Below are 21,809 nucleotides of genomic sequence, written 5' to 3'. Positions count from 1 at the left end.
TTATACAAAAGAAGAGAACCCACACAATTCCTTCATGAAATCTTTTCTTCTAATAAAGGTGATCTGTTTCTCCTCAAATTTTCTTTGAATAGTTCCTCAACAAATCTCCTTGGCAAACTTATTTTAGTATACGCCATTAGAATTGAGATTTTTAATCTTTTTTTTTTTTTAATCCCATGGACAGCTTTGGTAGAGTAGTTAAACCTATAGACCTTTTCTTGGATTTTTAAAAAAATAATTGAGGGAAATGCTAACTTTCAGATAGAAATTAATGGAAACAATCATTTAACTTTTTCCTCAAGTTCATCTACCCTCTAAAAATTTTATAGTCATCTGCTGATTAATAATCTTTGCAAAGGATGTGACTTCTTTGAGTATAGAGAGCCTGGACTCTAGAGAAGTATACTTAAAACAAGGTATTAACTCAGTGGAATTGATGAAATAATGGTTCTCTAGTATATGTGTATATATATATATATATATATATATATATATATATATATATATATACTTAGTACTTTAGTATGGTGATATAATGCTTCCCTAGTTCACACATAATCAGTATGCTCTAATGATGTAATTACAATAAGATATATAAGGGCCAACAAGGACTGGAAGAGACATTCTATCTTTGATCAACCTTGTGGTGATTTGCATACCTCCTATACTAAGATCAAGACTGGGCCAAAATAAAGAATCTAGACTCTATTCTTGATCATTCTGATGGTGTCTATCCTGCTGAGACCAAGGCCCATCCAAAGGATCTTCAGAGCCCGAACATTACATTTGAGGGCAAAGACAATACTCTTTTTTCATTTTTGTACCCCTATAGGATGCTATAGGCCCTTAAAAGCTTGTTGAATTCAAATTTTCCAATTAAAGAATTCATACAAATTCATGATTTAGCTTTATAAAGTCCTTGTCTCACAACTATCCTATAAAACACATAAACTGTACCTTAGCTAAGATCCTGGAGAAGTCATTTAATCTTTCTTAGACCAGTTTCCACAGATGTAAAAGGAGAATCAACCTGCCTAAGAGCTGGTGTACAACTCAAACAAGAATGTGTTCAAAATACTTTGTAAAACCTTAATGCACTATAAAAATGATTTATGACTATTACTATTTATGTCAAAAATGCATTTCAATTTAATTCAAAAAGCACTTAATAATAACTTACTTTGAGCCCTGGGTCAATCTTAGACTTGGAGGTCCAAAGGAAAAGTTACTGCCCACAATGAGCTTACATTCTACAGGAGTATATAGCAGAGCTGCCAAGTAAATATAATGAATGGTCAATCCCCACCCACAAGTGCTCAGCCCAATTGTCCTTGCAAAACTACATTCTCTTTAACAATAAGTGTTCTTGAGACACTGAGAGCTGCAGAAAGTCCAGGGTTGGAAAGCACAGCAACCCAAGAATTATATGAACACAATTACAAAACATTTCTCACACAAAGTCAGATCTAAACAACTGGAAAAATATCAATTGTTTATAGCTGGACTGAGCTAATATAAAAAAAATGACAATTCTGTCTAAAGTAGTCTACTTGTTCAGTGATTCAGTGAATCAAACCACGAAAACATTATTTTATAGAACTAGAAAAAATAACAAAATTCATCTGGAAGAACAAAAGGTCAAGAATATCAAGGAAATTAATGAAAAAAAAAATACAAAGGATGTAATGTTAGCAATACCAAAACTAAAACTATATGATAAAGCAGCAGTCATCAAAACTATTTGGTACTGGCTAAGTACCAAATAGAGTGGTAGATCAATGGAATAGATTAGATACACATAACACAATAATTAAGGCCCATGGCAATCTAATATTTGATAACCCCCCAAACTCTAGCTTGTGGAATAAGAACTCACTATATGACAAAAATTGCTGGGAAAACTGGAAAATAATATGTCAAAAACTTAGCTTAGACCTACATTTCACATGTACCTCTCAAACAAGATCAAAATGGATGCATATAAAGGAGGATACTACAAACAAATCAGGAAAACAAGGGATAATTTACTTATCAGACCTTTGGAGATGAGAGAAAAAAAAAGAATTAGAAAACATCATGAAAGGCAAAACACACAACTTTGATTAAATTAAAAAGGTTTTGCACAAACAAAATCAACAGAAACAAGATTAAAAGCGAAGTACAAAGCTGGAAAAAAAATCTTTACAGCCAGTATTTCTGATATAGGTCTCACTTCTAAAGTATATAAAGAGCTGTGTTAAATTTATAAGAATACAAGTCATTCCCCAATTGACAAATACCGAAGGGATATGAACAATTTTCAGATGATGAAATTAAAGCCATCTATAGTCATATGAAAAAATGCTCTAAATCTCTATTGCTTAGAGAAATTTAATTAAAACTACCACCTCATACTTCTGGGATTGACTAAAATGGCAGGAAAAGATAATAATAAATGTTGGAGGGAATGTGGGAAAACTGGGATACTAATACATCGTTGGTGGTGTTGTGAAATGATCCAACCATTCTGGAGAGCAATTTGGAGTTATGCCTAAAGGGCTATAAAACTGTGCATATCCTTTGACCCAGCAGAGCCACTACTGGATCTGTTTCCCAAGGAAATCATTAAGAAAAGGAAAAGGACCTATATGTGCAAAAAATACGCATTAGCTCTTTTTGTGGTAGCAAAGAATTGGAAAATGAGTAGATGCCCATCAATTGGGGAATGGCTGAACAAGTTGGGGTATTTGAAGGTAATGGAATATTATTGTTCTTTTAAAAACGATGGACAACTGATTCTAGAAAGGCCTGGGAAAATTGACATAAACTGATACTAGGCAAAACAAGCAGAACCAGGAATACGCTATACACAATAACAGGAAGAATGTGAGACGATCAGTTAGAAAGGCTTGTTTCTCAGTGATTCAGTGATAGAAAACAATCCCAATAGACTTTGTACAGAAAATACCATCTGCATCCAGAAAAAGAACTAAGGAGACTGAATGTAAATCAACACATGCAATGTCCATTTTTTTTTAAATCTCTCCCATGGTTTTTCCCTTTTGCTGTGATTTTTTTCTCCCAAAGTGATTTATAAAGCAATGGGTATAAAAAATAAATAAACATTACAATTAAAAAAAAAAAAAAAAAAAACAAAAACGCTTCCTCCATCACCCATCCCAGGGACACAGACACTTTCTACCCGTGATGCAGTTCACAGAAAGCATCTTCAAAGAGGACCAGGGATGTCAGTAGAAGCAGCTCAGCTCCTGGGAAAAGCTCGAGAATGAAGGTATCCAAGAGAAGCGGGAAGAAAAGGGGATGAAAAAAAAATCTACCAGGCTCCAACGGGAGCCAGTCTGAGGTTCAGGGCGTACTACTTTTTTAAATCCAGTATGATTGAAACTGCCGGCCGCTAGGCGCCTGCGCAGTAAGCGTGCCGTCGCTCTCTCCCCTCCAGAGACAGAAGCCCCGCCCCGTAACGCCTCACTCTTCCCTTGCCCAGCCCAGCTGCGCAAGCGCAGTCGGGGATCCGTCTGTTTGTCCGCTTCACAACGCTATCAATAAAGTTTGGCCAGGAGTTACTCCCTTTTTCCCGGCAAGATGGCGGAGTACGATCTGACTACTCGCATCGCGCACTTTTTGGACCGCCATCTGGTCTTCCCACTGCTCGAATTTCTCTCAGTCAAAGAGGTGAGCGATCTCCCAGGGCTCCGAGGAAGCTCCAGGAGTCCACGCGGTCTTTGCGCTGCCTGCTTGGCTGCGGGAGGGGGCCTCGGGCCTGCTACACGTGTGAGGCGGCCTGGGCCGGCGGGCTCTCCTTCCGCCGGGCCCTCCTTCCGCCGGGCCTGGCTTGTGCTTTCAACCCCAGGGATGCGCGGAGGCTGTGGAGCCGGTGGGGAGAAGACTCGGGTGTTCTCGAGGCCGCTTGGGCCTAAGGCGCCTCCGCGGCCGAACTGGGCTGTTGTCGAGCTCCTGGCCGCGCTCTCAGGTTCTAGAGCCGGAAAGGAGGCGTCAGAATAGCTTCTAAGTCTCAGGAAGGCTCCCATCTTCCTCTTAACTCCCCCAGCTTTCTCTGTAGCCTTAACGTTGCCCTTGCTCCTTGATCAAAATTTCGGTGTCTTTTTCTCTTATGGATGATTACGCACCTTAGAATTTTTGTGTCCTCCTGTCAGTTATAAGATTTATCTCTAATCTGTTCTTGCGTTCGCCACTTTTTCCTCCTCTTTCCTACCTCCTCTTCCTGCCCTCCTATCGCTTTTCTTTAGAATGCTTGGAAATTTTTTTTTGTTTTCAAGTTGTTAGCCCAGCTTTCTTTGTAGAGAATTGTAAAATGGTGCAGTGTGTATTAGTTTTGATGAAATTTGTGTACTTGTTCTATTTGTTTTCTCTGTGGGTGCCATAGGGTTGTTTAATCACTTCCCATATATATATACATATATACATATATGTGTGTGTGTATATATATATGCACATATATATTTATGTGTGTATTTATACATATATATGTATGTGTGTATTTGTACATATATGTGTAAATATACATGTGTGCACATACATATATGTGTGTAGATATATATGTATGTGTGTGTACATATAGGTGTGCATATATACATATATGTATGTTTATGTATACATACATGTGTGTAGATATATATGTGTATATGTACATATATGTGTGTATGCATGTGTATATACATACATGTGTGTAGATATATACATATAATCTGTATATATGTATGTGTATATGTACATATATGTGTGTATATACATATATGTGTGTAGATATATACATATATGTATGTGTGTATATACATATGTATGTGTATATGTACATATAGGTGTGTCTATACATATAGGTATGCATATATACATATATGCATGTGTATGTATACATATATGTGTGTAGATATATGTATATATGCATGTATGTGTGCAGATATATACATATATGCATTGTATACATGTATGTGTATACATGTATGTGTGTAGATATATACATGCATGTGTATATATACATATATGTATGTGTGTATATATATACATACTGTGTGTATATATATATGTATATATGCACATGCGTGTATATATGTGTATATATAATATACATGTGTATGTATATATGTGTGTATACATATACATATGTATACACACATATATGTATGTGTATATATACATATATCTACACACATATATGTATACATACACATGCATATATGTATATATGCATACCTATATGTATAGACACACCTATATGTACATATACACATACATATGTATATATATATATATATATATATATATATATGTAGAGATATTGCATTCTCATGCACTTGCTGTTCCGTGTGCTTAAGAAAGAATTATTAAAAGGAAAAAAAATATTATTTTGTTACATGCTATTTGGTATGTGATGTATATTGTCTGCTTAGTTAAGGTAGTAAACTGTGGAATTAGATTCCCTGAAAAGTTTTGTTTTTTTTTCCTGTTGTTTTAAAGTTATCTGTATATTAATTTGGTAACAATAGACTGATTTTACAGAACCTGTTTTGATGCTTATGTGCTTTTTATTAAAAAAAACAAACACCAAATGTAGTGTTTCAGTCATTTTTGGCCTGTATGTTTGTTAACGTGCTTTTAAATTTCTATCCCTAAGTAAAGACAGAATATTGTTTTAACCAATAAATCTTTTCTCCTTAGCCCCAGAGCTACACAAATTTTGAACCTTGATTTTTTTTTTTTTTCCTTTGTGTTACTTGGATTTGGTATAATCATTTCCTTTCTCTAATAACTGGTAGATATCTGAATGATCTTATCTTCTCTGATAATAATGCTTATGTTGCGTTTCACAGGGCAATCAGAAAAACTGAAGCGCTATTTAATGTGAGGTAAAGAAATCTGTGGTTAGAATAGCCGAGCTAGGAATCCTGAAGGCCTAGGTTTAAATCCCATCTCTGACTTAACTTTGTGAAGATGGGCAAATAATTTCTAATATGTCTCTGGCAATCTTAGAAATTTGTAATATTTGAGCTAGTCAATGAAGTTTTTTTTCTTTTAAGTGCTATATGCTAGACTCCAGTGCTAAAGATAAAGAAAAAGACAGCCCCTGTTCTCAAGGAGCTCAAAGTTTAATGAAGGGAAACAACCTGCAAACAATTATGTACAAATTCATTCCCAGCATAAATTGCAATTAATCACATGAGAGAAGACACTAGAATTAAAGGGGATTGGGAAAGACTTTCTGTAGAAGGTAGAATTTTAACTGAAACTTAAAGCAGAAATCAGAAATGAGGAGGGAAGATACATTCCAGGTTGTCTGAGAGACAACCATTGAAAAAAAGTTGGACTTGTTACAGTGTCTTGTTTGAGAAATAGTAAAGGAGTCCAATGTAGCTCAAAGTTTAATGAAGGGAAACAACCTGCAAACAATTATGTATAAATTAATTCCCAGCATAAATTGCAAGTAATCATCTGAGAGAAGACACTAGAATTAAAGCAGATTGGGAAAGACTTTCTGTAGAACGTAGAATTTTAACTGAAACTTGAAGCAGAAATCAGAAATGAGGAGGGAAGGATACCATTCCAGGCATGAGAGACAACCATTGAAAAAAAGTTGGACTTGTTAAAGTGTCTTGTTTGAGAAATAGCAAAGGAGTCCAGTGTACTACATAATAGAGTATGTGAGGGGGGGGGGTAGGTTTGTGAGTTATGAGACTAGAAAGGGGGAGTGGGAGATAAGGAAGAGCTTTGAATGCCAAACTTAAGATTTTTATATTTAACCCTAAAGATGATAGAAAGCTATGGAGTTTATTAAAAAGGTCACTTTGATTACTGAGTGGAATTACATGGAAGTGATTCTAGGTTTCACCATACTGCCAAAGAATCTGTAAGGGGAAAAATAGAAACTATAGTTATTTCATTCAGATTGATGGAGTAACATTGTTGAAATGTCTTAATCATCTGGTAGTCTAATAGTGAAAAGTAAGAAAAAAACAATAGTTACATAAAGTAGATGGTCTTGTCTATTATTTAACTATTATTGGTTGACACTGCAGTCTTGTCTAAAAGGACTTCTTTCATAATTATAAAAAGTAATTAGTCACCTTCCCTTGCCTCCCATTCTTGAACAGAAATATCTTTTTCAGATAAGTTTTGTCAGCTGTGTAGGAAATATTTTCCCAGAAAATTTAGCTCCTTTTTCTCCCTTGAATGATCTCCCCTACTTTGACTACCATTACTTTTTCTGTAAAAAATGTTACTTATCTAACCTAAGTTGTAACAAAAGTGCTGTTCATTGATCATGTAATTTAAGTGAGTCTTAAAATTTATAAAAATCAGTATCTTGGGAAGTTGAACCTGCTATCACCAATTTCCTTGGCAACCATTTCTCTGCTTTAGGTTTAGTTTGACTTTTGACCTGACGTCATTAAACTCCTGACAGCGGCTTATCTTCCAAGAAGTCCTATTCCTCTTAGTTGAGGGAATTCTCTGACAGGCCCAAGAGATTAAAAAAAGGTTACGAATCCTTGTTCTTTGTGTAACATGTATAAAAATTAATTTTGATACGTAGCAGTGGCAAGGAGATATTCTGAGGAAAATACTAAAAAAATTTAGTATTCCAAGAAAAAGTGGATGGTTTCATGGCACATTACACACATCTTAACTAGAAGTTTTATCCCAAGAAAGTTTAAATGAATTGCCCGAGGTCAAATATCTAATAAATATTGTAGCAGTATTCTGTTCACTGTGCTGCTAAGGGTAATAAATAGTGCCTTCAAGTTGGCAATAATGTAATCAGAAAAGTAAGGTAAAGAAGAAAGAATACAACATTTAGATAGCACATAAGCAGAAGGAGGTGGGAGAACTATTATTAGCCATTAATATTCAAGGAGTAGCCAACCTGAATAGTTACTTGAACCACTGAGTGTGGAAGGGAGTAATATGTAAGAAGACTAAAAAGACTCCAGATCATAAAGAACTTCAAATGCATTATTTCAGCTAAAGTGACCTCTGTCTTCCTCATACCTGACACTACTTCCTATCATCATGTCTGCACAAGTAATCTTACATATTTGAAATATACTCCCTCCTAACTTGTTTCTGAAAGATCTCCTATCCCAATGTAAAACAGTAAACATTTACTAAATAACTTAATGTGTGCTGTGTACTGTGCTAAGCAGTGGGGAAGAACATTTTCTTTAAAAAAAAAAAAAATACCTGGCCTTTAAGGAATTGATTTTCTAAAGGTGGAAATAATATACAAACAATTATATACATACAAAATATATAGAGTGTGTAGGTTGGTAATCTCAGAGAGATGGCTAGGGTAAGACTGGACAGAATGTTCCTGAAGAAGGTGGAATTTGACCTGATTCTTGGGAACCCAATATATAAAAAGATCATTCCAAGCTCGAGGGACAACCAGTGAAAAGGTATGAAATAGCTTGTGGGAGAAACACAAAGAAGGCCAGTGTAGTCTACTGGATTCATAGAGTAATTAATATAAAGTGAGAATAAAGTATATATGAGCAGATTGGAGAAAAAAGGACCAGGCTATGAAGGGCTTTAAATGCCAAATAGCAACTTTTGGGTTTTATTGAATGGGATAGGAGAGGTTACAAAGTAAATGTACATTTTAGCAAAGTCTCTTTGGCACCTGTGAAGAGGCTGGATTGTTAAAGGGAGAGACTTGAGGTCTTTAAACCAATCAGTAGACTATTATGATAATCCAGGCTTGAGTTAATGAGAACTTCCACCTGGATGGTGACTTTATGAATACAAGGGGGACGGGAACAAGAGATAGGAAGGTATCAATGACAAGATTGGATTTTTAGGGTAAGTGAATGTTAAGGAAGACATTAACATTGGATGACTAGGAGATTAGTGGTGCCTGGCAGAAAGGGAGAGGTTTTGAAGGGACACAGCAGATATTTAGCCAATAATCTCAATTAACATTTATTAAGTTCAAATTATCCAAATGGCACTTTCTGATGGCAAGAAAGGAGTTTGGATATATAGATCTGGGAATTAGTTGCTTAGAGTTGATATTTTTGAAGCCTTGGACACTGTTTAGTTATAGTATGAAGGTAAGAGAGAAATAGGTGCAGGACAAAGCCTTGTGAAATATGAAATGACTAAGGAAACAAAAGTTTAGGCTTCCATGTATATCAATTTATTAAGTGATGCATGTCAAATACATAACAAATCAGGGCCAGTGAGAAAAATGGCATTGTTTTACCTATTTTTATAAATCTTTTTAATGTCTGACATAATAGAAAACAAGTAGATTCTCCTATCAGTTGCACTTTAGATTCTCCAATCTGTTATTTGATTGAAGTAGTTGAAAAATATCTGACTTCACATAGACATATTTGAAAAGGGGAGGATTATAACTAAACAAGTTTTTATGATTTTTTTTCAACCTCTAGATTTTTCTGAAAGGAACCTCCAGAGTTTTTCAAATCACATGTTGAGAACTTTTTACTTCTGCTTTTTGGAGTCGTTAGGTCCTTTTAAGGGTCATTCCATGTATTGTATCTTATAAAAAACCTTTCCTGATTTTCATCTCTTCTTCCTCCCAATTATATTCTATATATGTTGTATTTATTTACATTTTTGTTTTTCCTAACTAGTTTGCAAAGTCCTTAAGAGCATAAAACCTATTTTGCATAGGATATAATAGTAAGTGCTTCTGTGAATACTTCATATTCATTGTTGGTCCATTAAATTCATGTACCACAAAGTTTTTAAACATAGATAGTAATTGATGGAAATTTACTTTGCTTCCCCTTCTTTGCTATTAATAAAAGTTCTCTGCAAATATTTTAGGATATATGGATTCTTTTTTTGAGCTCACTGAGATATTCCTAGTGAAACTTGTGAGTCAAAGAGTATGGACTTTTTATTTACTGTTCTATTTATCTTATGTTTTACTCTACCTTGGCTCACACTCTGTAATCTAGCTGTACTGATCTACTAAAACTTATTTCAACCTGACATTTTAACTCCAAACTTTCATCCTTTCCACTAACTGACCCCATGCCTGGAATTATGCTTTTTCACTTTCTGGTTTTTTTTTTTGTTGTTGTTGTTGTTGTTGTTGTTTTTTTCCACCTTGGTTTTACTGGCCTTCAGGAATCAACTTGAGTTCTAAAGTGCTGTGGTCAGGAAGACCCGAGTTTAAATTTGACATCAAACACTACCTCTGTGTCTCTAGACAATATACTTAACTTTGTGTACTTTAATTTCCTCAGTAAAATGGAGATAACTGCACACTCCCTGGGTGACTGTAAAGATCTAATGAGATAATATTTATATATTGCTTAGCACAATGCCTGCTGATAGTCTGTATAGAAATTCTTTTTGCCCTCCTTCCTCCATTCCCTTCTTTCCTTCTTCTCTTGGAAACTGGGAGAAGGTTCTGCTCCTCCCGGAACCCATCTTTAGGGAAGCCTGCTCAGTCTAGCCTTCTCTTCATTTCTCAATAGTTTGGTACTCTAGATTTCTCTTTACATGTCCCCATGCTGGGTACTTTCTCTTCTCTACCCTAACCTCCTCTTAGCTTTTTTTTTTTTATGTTTTATCCCATTGTAATGTAAACTTATTGGGGAATATCATTCCTTGTATTCCCCGCTCTTAGCACAGCATCTGGCACATAATTAGTAATTGATTGATTGACAGAAGACTTGAGTAGAGGCTTTGGCATAGTGATTTGAGATAGAGGTTGGAACCAATAAAAGACTGAGAAAGACCAGATTAGATGTCCACTCAAGGAGATATCATGGAAACCTAGAGAGAGAAGAATATCCAAGTGGAAGGGGTTGTGAACAATGCAGAAAAATGAGGATGAGGATCGAGAAAAGATGATCACATTTAGCAATTATGAGATAGCTATCTTTTCAGAGAGCAGCTTCAATTGATTGAGATTTGGAAGCCAAACTGCAATGAATTAGGAAAGTAATTAAGAGGAAAGTGGACTCTGGTGTCAATGTGTATCTAGGTTTTTCTTCTTTTTTCCTCATTTGTCTTTCAACTCAACATTAGCAACTTTGTTCTGTTATTCAAGCTGAAAGCAATTCTGCATAGTAGGAAAAAAGCAAAAGAATAGGAGTTGAGTTATCATCCTCTCTTTGAAACTAATTACATACCAGACCTAGTGATTAATCTTAATGTAAATGGATGGTATCTTGGAGGAACAGCGCTTGGGGAGTATACCAGACGTACTTATGCATTTAAAAATTCTTTTTAGTTAACGTGACTTTTGTTTTGTCTACTTTATTTACATCTCAGTTTATTTTTTGAACATTCTTTTCAATTTAACAAATCTTTTCCTCTTCATTTGTACTATTACATAAAGAAAAAAATTAAGTCTTTGTAACAAATATGCCTATTAAGCAAAAAAAAAAATACCCACTTGACTGTCTTAAAAAATATCTCATTTGAAATGATGGGTCCTTTACAGTTTCTAGTTCTGATCATTTCTCTTTTCATCAGTTCACAAAAGTCTTCCCAGATTTTTCTGAAACCACATCTTCATTATTTTTATATATCATAATTTTTTCATCCATTCCTTCCACCTCAAGAGATGGGCACCCATTTGTTTCCTGTTCTTTGCCACTACAAAAAAGTGTGTGTGTGTGTATACACACTATGCATACATATACACACACTTGTAAAGTCTTTTTCTTCTGTATTTGATCCCTGTGGGAGTAATGAATGTATGAAGAGTTTATTAGCTCTTTGGGCACAGTACCAAATTGCTTTCTGCAATGGCAGTACTAGTGTGTGCTTGTTTGTCATTTTCTTCTTTTGTCAACTTCATCAGTATAATGTTAAATTTGTTCTTCAAGAATTGCTTTAATTACACATCTCTTTTAGTACTTTAGAGCATTTTTTTCCCATGTGTCTGAGTCACCAAAATAACATGGCAACATGATGACTTGAAATGATAAAACAGTCTTGGACTATTAAAAATTATAGTGAGCATAACAAAGTAAATGATAGTCTTATTTGATTTTAGTTAGTTAATTTCTGGAGCATTATGTTTAGTTGTTCTTGCCACATTTTAAGGCAAGTAGAGTAGATTCCCAAAGCAGAGTACAGGGTGATCACCTGAAGTGCATGAAGATTTTTGCATCATCATATTAGTCCACCACCTCCACTAAACAGAGGGGAGTGTTTCATCATTGATACTCTGGAACTAAAAACAGACCAGTTGTTGCAAATAATCTAAATCCTGTTAAAACTGTTAAAAATTAAATCATTTTTAGTAATGAATTAATAAAAAAAAATTTTTAAACTTCTCAGAATATTTTTTTTAACTCTTCCTTGCAGATATATAATGAAAAGGAATTACTTCAAGGAAAATTGGACCTTCTTAGTGACACAAACATGGTGGACTTTGCAATGGATGTCTATAAAAATCTTTATTCTGATGATATTCCTCATGGTAAGTAACCTGGTAATAAATTAAGACCAGAACTTTGGGAATCTGACCATATGTTGTAAAATTTTTCAGCTATAAGAACTTCTTTGCTAGATAGCTCAATTATTTGTAGATTGACATAAAATTATAAGCACAGAAATTGTTATAAAAGATCATAAAATTCTTTTCTTTCTTAACAGTCCCATTTATTTGTATTTTCAATTCTGTACATGTCTATACTGATAACCTGATTTGTTCTAAAGGTATATCTTTTTTATTTTGAAAAGCATCTAATACTTATGAAAGAAACAATAAAGAAGTAGTTCTATCAGTTGATAAATGATCTTTGGATTAAAATTTTTTTTTTATTATAATAACTTTTTATTGACAGGACCCATGCCGGGATAATTTTTTACAACATTATCCCTTACACTCACTTCTGTTCTGATTTTTCCCCTCTCTTCCTCCACCTCCTTCCCTAGATGGCAAGCAGTCCTATATATGTTGAATATGTCGTAGTAGGATTTAAAATTTTCAATCATGCATTATGTTTGTTCTCACACCGACATTCATTCTTTCAGTAAATTTTTTAATATTTAATGTAGCTTTATGTAAAGAGTGCTGCCACTGTTGAGATCCCTGATCTGTCTTCCTAAGTAATAAAATGTATTAACTTTCATAAAAACCAACTAGATACATACTTTAAAGGAAGAGGCAATTGGTGTGTTTTCCTTTTTTATTAACGTGTCATCTAGAAGATAAGAAGTGAAAGGTAATTTAGCAAAGCTGAGCAACATATTCACTAAGTATAGCAGGATATTCAGGGTGCATACATCTGGATGTCATCCCTGCATGAATGTGCAGAGTTGCATTTTTTTAATGTCTGTTTTAGGGATATTTCGCCTCTGTAATGGTGTGTATTAATGTTGATTTTTAAAAAGTTAATAGCAAAGAGCCAAAAGTATTTTCCTATTCAGTTGTTTCAAAACTTTGAATTTTTTTTCTTTAATGGATTAAATTTTATGGACCTCCAGCATCATATTATTATAACCCAGGGTTTCCTAAACTTTTTCCACTCGTGACTCCTTTTCACCCAAGAAATTGTTATGCAACCCCAAGTGTATTAATATACAAAATAAGTATGCAAATCAAATTACTCATTGTAAATCATAAGGAAATTATTTTAAAACAGTTCTTTGGTAGATATATATAATTTTATCATTTTTTTAAAGTTGAAAGCAAATTTGCAAATTAATGAAGTGTATGTGCTTGTTTATTTTTACATAAATAATTGTATTTTGGTGGAATATTTGATACTCCAGGAACATTCAGAAACCATTTACTGTTGGCAAATTTTTTGTGACCCCATATTCAAAGGTCTTGACCCATAGTTTAAGAAGCTTTGTTATAGCCTATTAAGTGAGAAAATAAAAGCACAAGTTGTTGGTAATTTAGTAGGGCTTTCAGATGTGTTAGAGGATTTGGATATTCACAGATTTCTTGAAATGATTGGAGAATCCCTGAAAAGTAAGAACTACAGTGTAGATTATTGGTACTGGTATCTCCAGAAAGAATAGTATAGGAATTCTTTCACATGACCACTGGATTTATATACCTTTACTTGTGCTACATTTGTGATGTCTTATATGGACCTTAATAGCTGTATGACCCCCAGAGAAGTCATTTTTCCTCCGTTTTATCATCTGTAAAATGGAAATTATATTTCATTATTCAACCTACCCAGGTGAAGTCATTAGTGATAGATGAATAAATAAGTTTTAAGGATAGTGTATTCAAGTTGAAGAATTTGCATCAGCATTATAGTAATACTTCACTTTTTTTAATAGCTTTGCGTGAAAAAAGAACTACTGTTGTTGCACAACTAAAACAGCTACAGGCAGAAACTGAACCAATCGTCAAGATGTTTGAAGATCCAGAAACAACAAGGCAAATGCAATCGACCAGGTAGCCACTTCTTACCTTGAAACCTAGTGGTAGTTGAAAAAATAGTGACTGAGAGTTGAAAAGTCTTAGTATGAATCACTCCAAAGGAAAGTGTGGGAGAGGAGAAGTATTAGACTGACTACCAAACTGAAGTCCACAGTGCTGCTGTTGTGCTGACCTCATTGTTGTATGCCTATGAAACTTGGATAGTATACCAGCACCATTCCAGAAAATTCTATATGAATTGTCTTAGGAAGATTTGAATTATCTTATTTCTGGTAAGGTATCTTTGTAGGTCCTGTTTTTAAATCTCTAAAATGAAGAATTTGAAAAAGATCTCAGAGGTACTTCTCTCTCTCATTCAGTGAATGATTCTCATTCAGTGAAATTTTTCAGTTTTATTAATTTGAACATTATTGCAACTTCCTAAGATGAATATATTATTTTAATTAGTACTTTTTTTTTTTTTTTTTTTTGGCAACTGGCAGTGTTCATCACAAAATGCCATTTCTCAAAGAAATGAGAAAAAAATATTGTTTATGCAATAAACTTTTCACAATGGTCTTGAGCTCAGGTTTTAATTTTGTTTTAATTTTATAACACTTTGACCTATTATTTGTAAGTTTTTATTTCTTTTCAAAAAGATTTGTCCATCATGTTCCAATATCTCTGGGGATACCCTTGAGGTAGCACGTTCTAGTGCAAAAAATATGTCGGCCTCTACTAATTATGGGAATTCAAATACATGCTAAAAGAATAGTACACTTCCTTCTCTCAAGAGTTTAAATTCTAATGGGGGAAGATAACACAAAAGAAAAGAAATTAAAAAGTTCCAGGTAGGGAGGGGAAAAGGGAGGAGGAAGAGATGAGAAAATCTGGAAATTTAGGAGAAGAGGAATAAAGACATGGCTTATCTGGGCATTCTTTCACATGAAGGTTCTAGAAAGAACAAGTCAATCAGAGGAAGGGACCATAGGGATAAAGCACTTTCAGTGTGAAAAGTCCAGGGAACTTCCAGAATGAAGAGAGTTAGTAGTAGAACCTGAAGAGGAATAAAAACATAGTTCTCCTGGACTTTTTCTTTAAGATGAAGTATCTGGGAAGAAGCAGTTGATGAAAGAAGGAAAAGGAACATGAAGTTTTTGTGGCATGATGTATCAGTTAAGAAATTTGGTTCAGGCTAAAAATACTGTTTTGTTGTTGAAATTCGTGACCAAATTTGGGGTTTTCTTGGCAAAGATACTAGAATGGTTTATCATTTCCTCCTCCAGCTCACTTATGTGGAAACTGAGGCAAGCATAGGTGAAATAACTTGCCCAGAGTTGCACTTGTTCGTAGGTTTTTTAAGGCTGGATTTAAACAAGCCTTCCTGACCCCAGGCCCAGTTTCATCTTATTAACTTTCTTAACAAAAGTTTAAATAAATAGCTTTAAAAATTGGATAAATAAAAATATTTAAGCATTTGTGTTATTGGAATTTAGTGTTGTCCCTTTATTAATGCTAATTTTAACCACTCAACACCTTAGTTAAGATAGATTTCTGTATTCAACTGAATGTCTCTGTGTGTGTGTATATATATATATATATATATATATACAAAGAGAGAGAGAGAGAGACGTAGATATATATGTCTAGATATACAGATATACATATATATATATATATTCCTTCTTTGAACCAATTTTGATGAGTGAAGTTCAGGCATTGCCTGCTACCCATGTTTCCCCCTTCACTACAAAAGCTCTTCCTTGTATGCCCCTTTTGCATGATAGGTTTTTTCCTGTTCTTTTCTTTCTACCAGAAAATCCCTTTTTCTCAATACCACTCCCCTTTTTTAGATCATCCCAACATAATTGACTCATATCTGTGCTCTCTATGTAGACTCCTCCTAACTGCCAAAATGATAAAAGTTTTTATGTGTTATATGTATCATCTTCCCATATGAGAATGTAAACATGCATTCCTCATGATTACTCTTTCATGTTGACCTTTCTGTGCTTCCTTTGAGTCTTTTGTTTCAATGTCATGTTTTATGCAGCTCTGATCTTTTCAGGAATGCTCGGAAGTCCTCTATTTCATTAAATGACATTCTCCTCCCCTTCCTACCCACCAAAGTATCATACTCAATTTTATTGGGTAGGTAATTCTTGGTTGTAATACCTTATATTACCTTTACCTACCACATTATCATATTCCAAGCCCTTCTATTCCTTTAAAATGGAAATGCTAAATCTTGTGTGACCCTGACTGACTTCATGATATTTGAATTGTTTATTTGTAGCTCCTTGAAGTATTTTCTCCTTGACATGGAAACTCTGGGATTGGCTATAATATTCTTGGGAATTTTCATTTTATGGGTCTCTTTCAATAGGTAATCAGTAAATTTTTCAGTATTTATTTTGCCTTCTGTACCTAAGAAATCAGGACCATTTCCCTTTATAATTTCTTGAAATGATGTCTAGGCTCTATTTTTTATCGTGCATTCAAGTAGTCCAGCAATTCTTAATTGTCTTTCCTGAATCAATTTTTTATTTGTCCGATGAGATATTTCATTTTTTTCCTATTTTTCATCTTTTTAGTTTCTTTTATTGCTGCTTGATGTCTTATGGACCTCTAACTTGTCCAATTCTAATTTTTAAGGAATTATTTTCTTCACTAAGCTTTCATAGTTTTTCCATTTGGCTTATTCTGCTTTTAAAATAGTTCTTTTTTGGTGCAGTTAGGTGGCGCAGTGGATAGAGCACCAGCCCTGAAGTCAGGAGGACCCGAGTTCAAATTTGGCTCAAATTTGGCCTCAGATACTTAATACTTCTTAGCTGTGTGACCCTGGGCAAGTCATAGCCCCAATTGCCTCAGCAAAAAAAAAAAGTTCTTAAGTAAATTTTTGTGCTTCTTTCACCATTAGGCCAATTCTGTTTTTAAGGTGTTATCTTCTTCAGTAATTATTCTTGTGCCCCTTTTGCCAGAGTAATCCTCTTTTCATGATGCATCATTGCATCATTCTCATTTCTTTTCCCAGTTTTTCCTTTACTACCCTTAGCTCACTAACTATTCAAGAAATTTTTGCTGGCCATGGGCACAATTGGAGTCATTATTTATATTTATTTTTTTGAGGCTTTGCGTGTAGCTGTTTTCACATTTTTGGCTTCTAACTATATCTTAGTCTACTCTCTGTCACTGTAGTTTATTGGTCAGGTTCTTTTTTTGTTGTTGTTAGTTCCTCATTTTTCCAGCCTATTTTTTTCACTTTGAACTTTTATGTTAAAATTCCATTCTGCTTTCCTGGATGTGGGGCAATATTTGTGTCAAGCTTTAGACTTTTTAATGCTGCTGTTTTCAGAGTTAGTTCTGAAGATCTGCAACTTTTTGGTATTTTCAGGGTAGTATTATCCTGGGAAGGGATGTGGTTATTGCTCTCCTGATCTGTGCTCTGGTTTTTAACCCAAGAAAGATTCCTGCTCCCTTGCAGCCACAATTAATTACTAGTGTTCCTTCTGGCCCTTAAGTTGCCACCCAAAATGGCCCTGTAGAACTGCTTATAGACACTGAAGTTGCCAATCAGCATCAGCTATACACAATGTCCACACAGTCTTCTGTGATCTCTTTCTTACAGTTTATTGGATCCTTTTAATGAGCTTAGATCTTCAGCTGTCTCTATAATCCACTGTTGGTATTTCTATTATGCTCTACGCCTGTACTTAACTTAATGTCACAGACCATTCTTGCTGACCTGAATTATCTTAGCCAGTAGTACTCCAGAATTTGATTTGAGGAGTTATGTTAAAGTTGTTTGGAGGGGGGAATATTGAGAAACTTCATCTAGATCCTGGCCTGTACTATGTTATCTTGGATCTACCTTAAAAGCACCTGTTATTAACTTACATTTAATTTCCTACCAATTTGAACAGAGTAATGAAGCCACTGCTCTTTGTAGTTGAATAATCTTATTAGAAAGTAAGCTCATCTTAAACTCATTGAACTCTTTCAGCTTTCCTACCAATTTGAACAGAGTAATGAAGCCACTGCTCTTTGTAGTTGAATAATCTTATCAGAAAGTAAGCTCATCTTAAACTTACTGAACTCTTTCAACTACAATAGCACACAGGATGATAGGAGTGATATGATATAATAGACCATATATGATATCACTTCATTCATCCTGTATTGATGAAGTAGATTTTGATTTTGTTACAAGTATCTACTTTCAGAGTTTTTCATTCTATATAATTTGTAAATAGTATTTAGTTTGGTGACATCTATTAAAAACCCTTCTTTTTAAATGTTTAATGGCTCTGTATTATGTCCATGTAGTAGTTAAACAACAAATAAGAATGCCAGCTATTTGGGTTGAACAACTATATTCTTTTTGTGGTTCTTGGTGCTTTTTTCAGTGACTGACTAATTTTAACATGATACTATGGTTTAGAATCAACCTAACTAGTCACATCATTTTAAGAGTTCTTAATTTTAATTGGTTTAATTTTGATTATTTGTTGTCTTTCTTCCTTAGAATATGATCTCTTTGAGAACAAACTCTTGCTTTTCTTTTTTTAACTCCAGTATGTTACTTTACACATAACAAATATCTTAACATTAAAACTAAGCAAATAATGGAACATCATTTACTAGTATTTTTAAGTACCTGTCATGTATCCCAAGTCTTATCATTCCAGGAAATATAAAGTATGTAATCTGGGCATAGAGAAGAATGTATTTCTTCTAATAGGAAAAGGATAATTATTTTATATCCTCCTCACAATTAAAACACAATTACTAGCATTTAAGCCCTAATTCTAATGGTTTAGAAAACTAATAGTGTGCTGTTTCATTGTGAAAGCGTATTTCTTTTCTTGCAATATAAGTATTGTTTTAAACTTTTTTTTTTTGTTTTCATGACCCTAAGGAATTATTTATTTTAAATTATTCTTAAAAACTAAATACTTTTTTAAAACATTTATTAAGGGATGGTCGGATGCTATTTGACTACCTGGCTGACAAACATGGTGTAAGTATCTTGGTTTTTAAAAATATTTAAAAATTTAATTTAAGTATTATAATTTATTTAAAAATGATGAAGTGAAGATAATTTGATTATCTAAAGTTGAGATAAATTTCAAAGTAACATTTCTAAGGTTATTTGTCAATAATTTGGCTTTAAGTCACAAAGAAGAATTCATTTGTTGAAATAGAAATAAAACATTCATAACAAGGACAGTTAACATTTTTGCTCTGTCTTCCATGTCAGACTTCATCACTTGGGGAATCAAAATTATAACATAAATATAGTGGAAGAAACGAGTTTTGTTTAGTATAGAGAAGAAATTGGAAGGGAGGGAGTGAAAGAAAAGACAGTATTGCTGTCTTTAATTATGGAAAGCCTGTTACATAAAAGAACCATATGTTCTTGACCCAAGAGAGATAGGACCAGTAATATGTGGAAGACACAAAAAGAGCTTTTTGGCTTATTATTATGTGAAAGAATTTCTCAACAATTACAAAAATATGTGTTGGATGGTACCACAGATGACATCTAGTTCAACCTCTACTGATTCAAGAATTTTATCTTGCAGTCCTTCAATTATGGTTGAAATCATTGCTTTAAAAGATAGACTCTTTTAGCTTTCAAAGTATTCTAACTCTGGAATGGTTTAACTTTGGTGGTCTTGTTCATTGACATTGGTGCTGTCACATAGGATGTTGTAGATATTGAAGAAAAGATTCATTTCCTTTGTAAGAAGACAGAGTAGATAACTTAGAGTATATTGTCCAATTCTGGGGTCCTGTGGTTTAATCAATATTGTAAGGTTTTGGGCAACTTTTTAAATATTACAGTTATGGTTTTAATTGGCCTTGTAGGATGCAGGTCTTTGGTGTAGTTCTTATCTTTCCATAAAATAACATTTAAGTAATGGTTAATTGCTTTTGTATAATACTAACTTAGTATCTATTGATTTGAAAGTAAAACACAAATATCATGAGTAGGATTACCTAAAAAATGACACAAAGAAATCTGTAAATCAAACAGTTGTTTCATCAATTGTGAGGGGTAAGAGTTGGTTAAAACTATAGTCTTCAGTGAAACTAATTGATTGTGAAATGATCTGGTATTGAACTTAAGTAAAAAAATGCCATTAAGTTGAAATGAAAAAGTAAAAATTTTAATTTTTGTTTTCAGTTTAGACAAGAATATCTAGATACACTCTATAGATATGCAAAATTCCAGTATGAATGTGGCAACTATTCAGGAGCAGCAGAGTATCTCTACTTTTTTAGAGTGTTGGTAAGTAGCCCTTTTTCCTTGTTCTCTAATAATTTATTCAGTATAACATAGTGGTTGAAGAGCTAGAAAGACCTGAACTCAAATCATGCTTTTTAACACATACTGGTAGTTGTCCTTGGGCAAGTTAGTTACTCTCTAAATGTCCCTAGGCAGCTTCCTAAATTGCAGGTATGAATTGATATGGGGAGTTTCTTTACAGAAAATCCCTGTGCCAAAGAATTCAGTTTTGGTATACTTTTTCTTTCCAAAAAAATTATAAAGGAAATTATTTTTGGTTACTATTAAATGAATTCTCTCATTTAGGTTGTTTATTCTGTCAGACTTGAGGAAGCTCTCAGAGCAAAAAAGAAGTGTGTTTTGTTAGTTTATTTCTAATTTAGATGTTATGGACTTTATGTAAAATTTTGTTATTTGTGTGCTTTATATTTGTTTTTGTTGGTAATTACTATAAGTTTATAATACTTGAAAAGTGACATGTCAAGTTTTATTATTCCCTTTTTAATGTAGTATTGCTTATATTTTATATAAGCTTTCTGGCTTTTCCCAAAACAACATAATTGGGGGGGAGAGAGGGGGAATCTTCTGGAATGTATGAAATTCACTTTCTTTTCTGCCTTATTGTTTTAAATTTACTATTTCTACTTCATTCTCAGTTGTTAGAAGATAGATAAAGGCCGACCCTTCCTGATATTTGCATCATTATATGTAGTAAATAATCTTGTTTGGGGATTCAATATATTTGGCTCTGTTGACCTCTATGAACTTGAGTAAGGGAGATATGGTATAGCATATACCATATAATGGTATAGCATAGTGAAGTGTGGAGTCAGCACCATTTCAACCTTGGCCAAGTAATGTTAGATCCTTAGTTCTCTGCCATTTGTAAATGAAGGGTTTGAATTATAGATAATCTCCAAGGTTCCTTTTGGCTCTGGTCTATGAATGTGACTGATTGGAATAAAATCTTTCCCAGCTATAAGTTACATCATCTTTCTTTGCTGTGATTTTTATTTTTCTCATTGTAATTAAATACTGTTATTAGAGAGAATATTATATAGTGCAAAGACAGAAAACCAAGACTTTATGTTGAAGAAGTAGTTTGGTTTTTCTACAATTTTATTTAGATTTATGATGCAATAATTATAGCTGGCATTTATATAGAGCTTTAAGGTTTTTAAAGTGATT

At 33.8% G+C, this 21,809-nt stretch overlaps 1 protein-coding gene across 1 annotated transcript in view; it reads left to right on the top strand.

Annotated features, from left to right (window-relative positions):
• The first annotated feature begins 3,542 nt into the window (after positions 1–3,542).
• The window catches only part of EIF3E (eukaryotic translation initiation factor 3 subunit E), a 40,440-nt gene continuing 22,173 nt past the window's right edge, over positions 3,543–21,809 (top strand). Inside the window, exons 1-5 of the mRNA XM_003760323.4 lie at positions 3,543–3,672; positions 12,310–12,424; positions 14,248–14,365; positions 19,307–19,349; positions 20,520–20,624. Of these exons, the coding sequence (XP_003760371.1) occupies positions 3,583–3,672; positions 12,310–12,424; positions 14,248–14,365; positions 19,307–19,349; positions 20,520–20,624 (471 nt within the window). The 5' untranslated portion in view covers positions 3,543–3,582. The remainder of the gene's footprint in view (positions 3,673–12,309; positions 12,425–14,247; positions 14,366–19,306; positions 19,350–20,519; positions 20,625–21,809) is intronic.

This window comes from Sarcophilus harrisii, chromosome 1, assembly GCF_902635505.1.
Source record: "Sarcophilus harrisii chromosome 1, mSarHar1.11, whole genome shotgun sequence".
In the NCBI taxonomy this organism is placed as follows: domain Eukaryota; kingdom Metazoa; phylum Chordata; class Mammalia; order Dasyuromorphia; family Dasyuridae; genus Sarcophilus; species Sarcophilus harrisii.
The sequence above is the reverse complement of the archived record's forward strand: the minus strand, read 5'-3'. Positions and strand labels throughout refer to the sequence as shown.